The following is an 11,528-nucleotide window of genomic DNA, read 5'->3' on the forward strand; positions in this document are numbered from 1 at the left end:
CGAGGTCTGTCTATCTGTCTCCATAAACCCTTGTAACATTGTTGTTAAAACAAAGAGAACCACGTGTTTCCCTTAGAGAACAACGTATAATAATCTCTAGGTCAAGAAGCTATATAGTACACATAGACTAGGATCTTTTGTCAAAAACAATACTTAGCAAGAAAAAGTTCAAGCATGTGTCATACATTTACATCTCAAATAACAAACTAACTCAAACTGTAGCAATTTGAACAGATTTTTGGAGGGCTTGCAGAAGGCTCCTCATGATTCTGGGCTCACCAGGAGGTGATACATCTTTTAATGTTCCATTTCTTATGGCTCGGAAAATCGGACCTGAATCACTTGTAGCTGGGAAAACCAAGCAATCTATGTACACAAGGACCTCAGTCTTTCCATCTCCAACTGTTATGAAACCCAGCCTAGTTCCACCTGGTATTTTGTCTACCTGTTATATTAGATAACGTTAAGCTATTAAGAGAAACATTTTCTTGATCTTCATATTCTTTATCTAAGTACAGTACTGGTGACTAAAGAACCTATTAAAAGCAAATTATATCCCACACGAATGCCAAGATTAGGAGCAAGACAATGAAATGAAAACATTTACATCATCCTAATCCAGTGAGCTTGATTATAGTAGTATAATCTAGACAGCAAGATTATCTTCTCGTGGGATGCTGGCCAAGGTTGTTAGGAATAAGGTCAATTCGTGAGTCGTCTAGGCAGGTAAGGAGAAATTCTAAAAATTTTCCCCACGTAGATCTGTCCAATGGATACAAGCGGCATGCAAGTTCAGCACAATCGAATTGTCTTTTATCCAAACAAAACTAAGAACATTCCTAGTTGTCATTTAACAATAAATTTCTTAATCTGCCAAAGCCAGGCCCGACGCAGTATATATAAGTTGAAATTGGTTGGAAAAAGCAATGGCAAATATATAGACCTCCGATCTTAATTCCATTGCTGACCTCTAACCTGTTCATTCTAGCCCTTCTAGAAATCCAAATGTGCTGTTGCATATGTCAACTTGTATCTTAGAAATCAAGAAATGAAGGAAAAAACTAATAATCACGAACCTTTAATGGCACAGGAAGCGGCAGATTCGCTCCTTGGCAAAGACTGTTAGCCCACTGGCATTTCAAACAAAAAGGGGAATCATAAGAAGAAAATATATACATATTTATTACTCAATTAAATACATAAAATTCAACCGCCATTTCACACCATTAAATTTCATCTTCCTTTATTGTTTTATTCGCTAACCAGATTTACGAAAGTGGCTGCAGTGAAAATCACTAAGGTGAAGTGGACTAAGTAAAGAGTAATGTATATTTAATTAACCTGGAAAAGCAAGGTTTCAAATCTCTGAAGATCAGTATTGCCAGGCAATTTCAAGGTCCCCAAAGAGACACCATCTTCTCCGTCGTTATCAGCAGCTACGATGCCGTCATTTTCAGGGTTGAATTTAGGGACTGGTAATATATTCCGGTGGCTGTGAAGTTCAGGCAGCCTAGAGAAACGGGTTTTGCAGGCAGCAGAAGCAAGAGACGTTAGAGGAAGGAAAGGTGGAGGAGATGGAGAGGAGAGTAGTTGTAGATGGGAAGTGGCACAAGTAGAGAAGAGAATTAATGGTGTTATTGCAGAGGCCATTAGTAGTTAATGAAGAAGTGAGATAAATTAACAGAATGGAGATTGAAAAGAAGTCGGGATAATGGAGGGAAGGGAATTGGATAAGGGGACACGATACGATACAAGGAGTCTTGTGATGTTTTGAGGTAGGGAACGGCCCACTAGCCCTCTCTAAACTGATTTCTTAGCCTTGTATCTTTCTGTGGTTTTTTCTTCGATGGCTTTAACAAGTCACAGGTTACAACAACAAAAGACTAATACTAGCAACAATTACATGTTTTTTCCTTTGAAAATTAGCTACAATTAGCCAATGGTAGTTCTACGCTAGGCTATCTGGGTTGGTAAGGGTGTTTTTTTTTACTAACGATACAAAAATAAAAATTTATTATGGGTTTTGAATCATTCAAACTGAGAAATTATCAAGGTTTTCCACAATAGATATCGACAAATGTAGAGCGCACACACTTAAAAAAGAAGGGTGAAAATATAGGAAAAAGGTGGGAGGAGAGGGGCGAGCCAAACTCCCCTTGATAGATTGAACATCGCGAACATAATCTCTCTTTCAATGATTCTTCAAACTCCCCTTGATATGCAGAGACGCGCAAACAGCGGTCGTAAAACAAATTGCTGGATCTGGAAGCGGGAGACACGAATTGATTTAAAGCCTTGCCTCCTCCTGCAGCGTAAATGACAATGCCTCTGATTTAGTCCCAAGCTCAGAAAATGCCTTTCCTAAGGCATCTTCTTCACAAGCTCCAAGAAGATTTGCTTCCTTCCCAAAATGTGATAGAGATTGCCTCAATATTACAAGAACTGATTGCATCATAATGTGTCAAAAAGAAGTGATAACATGAAAGAGACTTGTCATGGGTAACATGTAACACCAGCATAAACCGCCATTAAGTACCTCCATGTCGCTCCACGAGACGATATGCATACTTCTAAGCTTCAGCCAAGTGGTTTTCAAGCACAAAGATTTAATGTTTCAGCTCTTGACATTCAGGATATGATGCTTAACCAGGCTTTTCCTTCCCAAGAACAATGTCACTCACTTTTGATTGCTCGTCCTGCAAAACATTTGGACCATGGTTGCTCAAGTGCGCTGTTCGAACAGCCTATTCTTGATTTCAGGTGGAATTCACTAGTGTCTCGTGTGCTAAACTAATTAACCAACAGACAGTGAAGATGATTCTTGTTAAATATAGAGAATTAGATATGATCGGACCTGAAACCATTTGTTTTACAATATAAAGAAATTGTAAAACATCATCTTAAAGAACCACATCACAGAAGCAAAGTGTCCAATGAACTAAAAAGCGGTCATCCAACTTCAGTGATCTGCTTTCGGACAAGATGGATCTAATAAAGAATTCATAATAAGGAAAGAAGTGTTCAGAAGTTACATGACAGTGGTCACGCACTAGAAAATTAGTGCTGAATTTTACGTGTCAATCAGCAAAGGAAGACTCAAAATTCATCATTGCTTGAAGATCTGCATCTAATCAGCAGGGTTCTTCTTAAATATACCAGTGCCTTGAGATCTTAATCTCTCCATTGTCTGAAAAACAGGTAAGAAAATAGTATTGAATTTAAAACTCACAATTAGACTCTTAGATATCAAATATACAATAACTTGACAATGAATGAATTGTCATCAATTGATTTTGTAAAAGCATCTCTAAACAATTCGATGCAGTCGGGCTTACACACACGGGTGGCTTTAAGCATTCCGGTGCAATATGATATTATTGGACGAGGATCTAATCCAAAAAGATTATATGAATTGCCTAATAGAGTAATAAATACTTTTATAAATTAGTGGGACAAGTTTATGCTCAAAAAAAAAATCTAATTGCGTCAGGTTAAGTTAGTAACTTAAAACTAAAATATTACATGATGTGACCGTTAAATCAAGCTCAAACTTTTCTAAATGATTCTAGAGGCAGTTTTCATATAGAAAACCTTGTGTCTCTTTTCATACCATTGGATCTTCTGGAATCAAGTTTCAGGTCCGGGTGCCCTTGTTGAGGCCAGTTTTGTTATTTTCCTAGGTTTATTCAGATTTCTTGTTTTTTTATAACAATTCTGTTTTCTTTCGCTTAATTTTTTTGGATTTTAGTTTGTTTTCTAAATGAGGGTGGTTTTTCCTAACCTATTTAAAGGTCTTGTAAACCTGTTAAAAGAGCAACTAATATATATTTTATTTTTCAAAGAATAAAATTGTAAATTTAGGGTTCACATTTACAATCCTCTTCGCTCATTAAGTCTTTTGTGTCTTTTCTTGCAATTCTTTTGTGTTGTCACTATTCTACTTAGCTTTCGCCCACATTAGTTATTGTTAGAGCCCAACGATCCCAGGGTTTATATCGCTTGATGTGTGTTGTAGTTTTGTGGATAATTATTTGCTTGTTACGCTCCATTAATAACCATGGTAGGAAGAAATGGTGGAGAAGGGTGTGAAGGGGAGGATGAGGAGGCTTCCTTTAAGAAGAGAAACGTTCCAGAGCTCACCATGGAGGACATGTAGAGAATCTAGAGATAGATCACATAATTTACCCATTGGCTAGAAGAGAAAAGGCAGCGGGAATAGACCCAGGAGAGTGACCATAGATCCCTAACTAGTATTGAAACCAAAGGGCACAATCAGATAAGGCAAGGGAAGAGGTCAAATATGGAGATTTTAGGTTTCCATTAAGTCCTTAAGTTTGCTAGGACTTCATAAGCAAAAATGTTCATAGATTGGTTAAATGAAGTTAAGAGAATTTTTTTAGTATAAAAAGGTTCCTAAGCAAATACGAGTTAAATTAATCACAAGTCAGGCATCTTTCTAGTGGGAATAGTTGAAGATAACGTGGGAGAGGCAAGGAAGATAAAAAAAAATATAGCATCTTTCAATCTCTTTCCTACCTATCAATAAGAGGTTTAGGCGAATTTTTAAACTTAAGGAGATATTATTGATAGAGCTGAAGCTTTTGGAAGAGAACTGTTAGTTATATTATTAATAGACGACATTTATATAGATACAAACCTAACAGAGTTCTCTACGTTGCAGGAAGACTAATCCTTTAGGAATACAAGTTGTTGCAGTAATGGAGTCCTAATGAATAACAAACTGTAAGAGCAGTAATGAAGTCCTAATGAATAACAAACTGTAAGAGCTATGCATTGATTTATCATGCCCCCTCAAGATGGACCACGATCGGAGAGGCCAATCTTGTCACGAAACAATTGAAATGTAGACGTTGAAAGGGGTTTGGTCAGAAGGTCCACAAGTTGATCAACAGATGAAACGTGAGTTACACGTAACTGACCAGATTGAACTTGATCGCGAATGAAATGGTAGTCGACTGCAACATGTTTCATGCGAGAATGAAAAATAGGATTGGAACTTAATTGAGTTGCTCTTATGTTATCACAGTATATCACAGGTGAGGAAGACAGGGCAACACCAAATTCATGAAGTAGAGATTGTACCCAACAGAGTTCAGCAGCAGTGGCAGCAACAGAGTGATACTCAGCCTTTGTTGAAGACTTGGCAATGGTCTTTTGTTTCTTTAAACTCCAAGAAATTAAATTACTTCCAAGATAAACTAGATAAGCACTAGTGGATGAATAATCATCTTTATTGCCAGCCCAATCGGCATCTGAAAAGGCATGAAGTTGATCAGCAAAGGCATGAAGATTGGAGGGCGAGTCACGGTGCAGAAGAAGGCCTTTGTTTAGTGTACCAACAAGGTATCGCAGAATTCGTTTAACAAGTATCCAGTGATCATCGGTTGGGCTGTGCATGAATTGAGACAGTTTGTTCACAGCAAAGGACACATCTGGTCTTGTAAGGGAAAGATACTGAAGACTCCCTACCACTTCACGATAAATTGTGGGATTCTGTAACGGTGAACCAGACAGCAATGAAATAGCAGAGGCAGAGCTTGGAATCGGAGTGAGCACTGGTTTTGCGTCCAACATGTTGAGACGAGTTAGCAGGTCAGTAATGTACCTGCGTTGAGAGAGTAGAATACCATGTTTGTGAGGAAGAACTTCAACACCCAAGAAGTAGGACAAATTGCCAAGATCCTTAAGAGAAAAACGTTTGGCAAGGCTGGAAACAAAAACTGATAAAATTGTGTCACTGCTGCCTGTGACAATAATGTCATCCACGTAAACCAGCAAAAACAGAACATGCTGAGCACTGTGAAATGTGAACAGAGAAGGATCAGAGTGGGAATTGCAGAAACCAGAAGCCAACAGAAATGTGCGCAATTCATGATACCAAGCCCGGGGTGCCTGTTTGAGTCCATAAATGGCCTTATGAAGTTTGCAGACAAATGACGGTTTGTCACGATCAACAAATCCAGGAGGTTGCACCATGTAAACGGTTTCAGAGAGATGACCTTGAAGGAAAGCATTGTTGATATCCAGCTGTTTAAGTGACCATCCGCGGCTGACAGCAAGACTGAGTACCAAGCGGACAGTGGTTGGCTTCACAACGGGGCTGAAAGTCTCATGATAGTCTACACCGGGACGCTGGTGGAAACCTTTTGCAACAAGCCGTGCTTTAAATCTGTTTATGGATCCATCAGAAAGTCTTTTAATGCGGTAAACCCACCTGCAACCAACAACGTTAGTGATACCATCAGGAGGAACAAGTTCCCATGTGCCATTGCAGACTAAAGCATCATATTCCTCAGACATGGCAGCTCGCCAGTTTGGATCTTTAAGTGCCTGAGAAAGGGTGGAAGGTTCTGTTGGAGAGATGACCGGTTTAGTAGTGTGAAGACTAAGTTTCTGGATTGGTTTGTGGATATTATTCCAGGACCGAGTGATCATGAGGTGTTGTGGTGGTGGTGGAACAGGTAGAGATGGATCTTGAAGTGAAGGATTATGGTGAGAGGATGAAGCAGTTGCCTGTGAAGTAGATATGATGGAAGGGATTGCTCCGGCATATGTTGAAGGACTTGATGAAGAGACCATAGGAGGAGATGCATCTGCGTGGCATTGTGAGGAAGGAGCAGAAAGAGCCAGTTATTGTGGGGTTTGAGATGAGACAGAAATAGGGGGAGGCATCCAGTCAGAAACGGGGGAAGGAAGATTTGAAGGTGTAGTAGGAGAAGATTTATAAGGAAAAACTGACTCAACAAATTGTACATGCCGTGAAACATGTAGTTTGTTATTGGATTTGTCAAGGCATAGATATGCACTTTGAGAAAGGGAGTATCCAAGAAAAACACAGGGTTGAGATTTCGACTCAAGTTTATGAGATGCATATGGACCCAACCAAGGATGACATAAACAGCCAAACACTTTAAGTCTAGAAAAATTAGGACTCTTGTGAAAAATTGACTCATATGGTGAAGAAATGTTTAATGTGGGAGTAGGCATCCTGTTAATTAGGTAAACGGCAGTGGTGAAGGCATAAGTCCAAAAAGTAGTAGGGATTGAGGCATGAGAAAGAAGGGCAAGTCCAGTTTCGACAATGTAAAGATGTCGCTGTTTAGAATAACCATTATGTTCAGGTGTATGTGGTGGGGACGTGAGATGACTAATTCCATGTTCGGAAAGAAATGGTTTGAGAGCAATGTATTCACCACCATTATCAGAATAAAGAGAAATAATGGTTTGTTGAAAATATTTTTCAACAATTGCTTTGTAGCGTCGAAACACTATTTGGACATCAGATTTGTGTTTTAATGGATAAAACCAAATGTATTTTGTAAAATGATCAACAAAAATAACATAGTATTTATAACCATCGTGTGAAATAATAGGAGAAGTCCAAACATCTGAAAATACAACTTGAAGAGGACGCGTAGTGTGCAAAGTAGACACAGAAAATGGTTGTTTATGACTTTTATTACTTAAGCAAGCATCGCAGCAAAAATTCTTTTGAGAAGAAAAATTTAAATGATAGACGGACATGATATGTTTAAGAATTGTGGAGGCTGGATGACCAAGGCGCTGGTGCCAAATGGACATTGTTGTTTTGACAGCAGAGAAGGCTAGAATGGGAGGAGTAGAAGAAGTCGCAACTGGCCATTCATAAATACCATCCTTAATGCCACCCTGCAGAAGAATGTCCCCCGTTTGTAGGTCCTTCACATGAAAACAATGAGGAAAAAGTTCAATCGACACATTGTTGGTGATACAAAATAATGCAATAGATATTAAATTTTTTTTGCATTTTTGGAACACACAAAACATCTTATAAGTGGAAAGAAGATTTAGATGTGGGAAGGGATACTGAACCAGTGTGACTTATGGGAAGGTTGGTACCATCGCCTAGCATAACATCATCATGACCAGTATACGGTGTATGGAGGGAAAGATTATTGAGGTCGGCAGTAACATGATGGGAAGCACCACTATCCAGTAACCATGACGCAACGGTAGATGGTGATGAAGAAAAAAAATTGGCTTGAGGATTCCAAGGGGATGGCATACCATTGGAGGAGCTGACAGAGTTAGAACCATGAACATGAACTAATTGAAAAGAAGGACAACGTTTAGCGGTGTGCCCTTGAGTGCCACACATCTGGCAATGGCCCAAATAAGGACGTGCAGGCGAACGATTATTGCGAACCTGATTGGGAAACATAGCAGGGCGAAAATGGGCAGTAGATGAGGAACGAAGATTGTTCCCAATAGGAGAAGAAAATGGTCGCCAGTTGGTTCTTGAGGGTCGCCAATTATTGTTGCTTGAGTTCTTGGTGAAAGAGTTGGCAGTAATAGGACCAAGACGAGAGGATTGTGACCGTGTGTGAAGTGATGCTTCAAACAAGAGAAGTTTCTCATGGAGTTCATCAAAAGAGATAGCAGCTTCGCGAGCTTGGACAGCCCGAACAAGTTCTGTGTAATCTTCATCTAAACCATCAAGGATCTGTTCAGTAAGATCATCAGTATCCATAGGAGCACCAAGAACAGCAAGTTCGTCAGATTTTGCTTTAATGAAGTAGACAAAATTTGTGATACTCAGAGAACCTTTTGTGAGATTTTTTAACTGGTTTTTCACCTGGCGAATACGTCCACGTGATGGTTTGGCGTATGTTGTGGCAAGAACATGCCAAGCATCATGAGAAGAAGTGGTGCGGGCTACAAAGGAAATAAGCGAAGGAGAAAGGCTGCCAACAATGGCATTCAAGAGAAGTTGATCTTGCCTTACCCAGAAACTATAGGCAGGATTAGGAACAGTGATATCATCTGTTATAAGGGTTGGTGAGGGACACGGCTTGGAGCCATCGATGTAACCAAGGAGATCGTAGCCAATAAATAGTGTTTCAAATTGAATTTTCCAAGAAGCATAGTTGGAAGAGGTGAGTTTGAGAGGGGCTTGAGCAGCTGTGTTTATGGTGATAAGATGGCTTTCGGTGTTTGAAGGAATGGAAGTTGACATGGTGATGGGAAGAAGGAAGAAACAGAACCGAAGAGGAATGGAAAGAAAAAGAGAAGAAAAAAATAAAAATAAAATAAAGGATCAGAGACGCTCTGATAGCATGATAGAGCTGAAGCTTTTGGAAGAGAACTGCTAGTTATATTATTAATAGACGACATTTATATAGATACAAACCTAACAGAGTTCTCTACGTTGCAGGAAGACTAATCCTTTAGGAATACAAGTTGTTGCAGTAATGGAGTCCTAATGAATAACAAACTGTAAGAGCAGTAATGAAGTCCTAATGAATAACAAACTGTAAGAGCTATACATTGATTTATCAATTATGTTTTTAACCCCATAGATTACTTTTGTACTTGTGTTTGGAATACATGTTCATCTAATATTTTCGACAGCATTGTTTTCATGCTTGGAGTGAATTTGCATGTCAGCTCCTGTTTTTTTAAAAATAGAAAATTGGTGAATGTTTGTTTTTTTAGGTGGATTAGTGGATTACTAGTTAATTCCTCGTAGGTCAACATATGGAGGCTATCAGGTTTCAAATTAAATTGGTGCCTGGCATGAATTTTATATATATATATATATATTTGCATCATTTAAAAATATTATATGATAATAAAAGTGAATGAATAAACATTATATGATAATAAAAATGAATAAATAAAATTATGGAGAAAAATATATCGAACATTATTCTTAAAAAAAGAAAGAAAATAGAACGCGTAGCGTAGCTTGTGTTAGTCGCATTTTATCAAGAATCAACTTTTATTTAAAATATCTGTAACACAATTTGGATTACAAGACAACTTTGCTAACTAAGACTTAAAATAATATATTAAATTGATTTATTATTTATATAAATAGTTAAACTAATCTCAATAATTTAGTTGTTTTGATCAATAGTTATAATCACAGTGTTTATAAAATATCACGAGTTTATTTTTTAAAATACCTTATATATATATATATAATAATTAAAATAAATATTTTTAATAATCATAATATTTTAAATTATGAGAAAATGTGTTTTTTAACCAAAATTTAATTTTTGTTATGGCTGAGGTTTGTTTTGGACTTCAAGGGGCGGCACAACAATAACATATTCGGATGATTCTTTTCAAGTAAAAATTTTATGCAACAGTTATATCTTCTTCTACTGTGACACATTAAAATAAAAAAAAATAAAAAGAAGAAGAAGAAGAAGAAGAAAGTTTCAGGCTTAGCCCGATTTGGTTATAGGCTTATAGCATTTGAACCAGCCCAAAGTATACAAAGAATTAGGGTTTTTCTTTTAGACGGGGAGAAATCTTGCAACTATAAATACAGCACTTGTAGCTCCTCACCGCCTCCCTAGACCCTAACTGAGTTCGACACACTAGGCGGATCGGAGTCGGTCTTGGATTGGATTTCTTTTCTGCTGGTGAGGAAAGGTCGTGCAATCGTAGAGGGGCCCTAGCCCGCTGAGAGAATGGTTCACGTCTCCTTTTATCGGAACTGTGAGTTGCCTCTCAATCTTTTTTTTTATACCTTTTCACTATAATTTCAACATCTTTTGTATTCTAATCAATCCCTGGACTCTTTTTTTTGTTGAGTTTTAGCTCATTTTCTATCTTCTTTTCTTTGTAAACTATAAAGTAAGTGAAACATGGAAAATTTGATGCGCATTATTTTATTTAGAATTCAGAAAATTCAGCTTCCATTTCTCTGTCCTCAATAGAGTTTAGCATCTGAGATTTGCATTTTAATCTTGATTTGATGATTTGAATGCACTTGGTGTACCACTAGAGTTTGGCGCCTGGATTTTGAATAATAGAAGTGTGATATTTGTTTTTCGTTTTCATATAGATGGGAAAACTTTTAAGAAGCCAAGGCGTCCTTATGAGAAGGAACGTTTGGATGCCGAGCTGAAGCTCGTCGGAGAGTATGGGCTCCGTGCCAAGAGGGAGCTCTGGAGGGTTCAGTATGCTTTGAGTCGCATTCGCAATGCTGCCAGAATGCTTCTCACCCTTGACGAGAAGAACCAGCGCCGTATTTTTGAGGGTGAGGCGCTTTTGAGGAGGATGAATAGGTATGGGCTTTTGGAAGAGAGCCAGAACAAGCTCGATTATGTGTTGGCTCTCACCGTGGAAAACTTTCTCGAGCGCCGCCTCCAGACTCTTGTTTTCAAGGCTGGTATGGCTAAGTCCATCCACCATGCCAGGGTGCTCATCAAACAGAGGCACATTAGGTAAATAATTGGATCTTTCTCTTATGTTTTCATGTTATGTAGGCATACAACCTATGCAAGTTAAAATGCTCTTCATGAATTAGATAAATTTTATCTTAAATGTGCACTGCATTTGCAACATATGTGTGTTGTTAGTGTTGAAATTGTGCTTTATGATTTTCCCGATTCCCTCTGTTTTCCCAATGTTGTGATTTACTTTATTATAAAATGTCCTGACTGCCCTTTAATCAGAATTAGTATCCATGTCAAGGTCATGTGATTTCAGAGCTTAAGGTCTGCTGTCGT

General features: G+C 38.2%; 2 protein-coding genes across 3 annotated transcripts in view; one reads left to right on the forward strand and one right to left on the reverse strand.

The window, feature by feature from the left end:
* Positions 1 to 135: 135 nt before the first annotated feature.
* Positions 136 to 1,859, reverse strand: LOC133690102 (uncharacterized). 2 transcript variants are annotated; one of them, XM_062110284.1, is made up of 3 exons: positions 1,342 to 1,854; positions 1,077 to 1,130; positions 136 to 445 (listed from the first exon to the last, which is right to left on the reverse strand). In XM_062110284.1, exons 1-3 carry the CDS (start codon positions 1,648 to 1,650, stop codon positions 212 to 214), a joined length of 597 nt encoding a protein of 198 aa, XP_061966268.1. In that variant the 5' UTR covers positions 1,651 to 1,854; the 3' UTR covers positions 136 to 211. The 2 variants fall into 2 exon arrangements, with proteins under 2 accessions (XP_061966268.1, XP_061966269.1); XM_062110285.1 differs by lacking the exon at positions 1,077 to 1,130 and having other exon boundaries at positions 1,342 to 1,859.
* Positions 1,860 to 10,352: 8,493 nt separating this feature from the next.
* LOC133690106 (small ribosomal subunit protein uS4y-like) overlaps positions 10,353 to 11,528 on the forward strand; it is a 1,721-nt gene continuing 545 nt past the window's right edge. The window contains exons 1-2 of the mRNA XM_062110293.1: positions 10,353 to 10,512; positions 10,862 to 11,243. Coding sequence (XP_061966277.1) covers positions 10,485 to 10,512; positions 10,862 to 11,243 — 410 coding nt within the window. The 5' untranslated portion in view covers positions 10,353 to 10,484. The remainder of the gene's footprint in view (positions 10,513 to 10,861; positions 11,244 to 11,528) is intronic.

Source organism: Populus nigra, chromosome 3 (genome assembly GCF_951802175.1).
Source record: "Populus nigra chromosome 3, ddPopNigr1.1, whole genome shotgun sequence".
Classification (NCBI taxonomy): domain Eukaryota; kingdom Viridiplantae; phylum Streptophyta; class Magnoliopsida; order Malpighiales; family Salicaceae; genus Populus; species Populus nigra.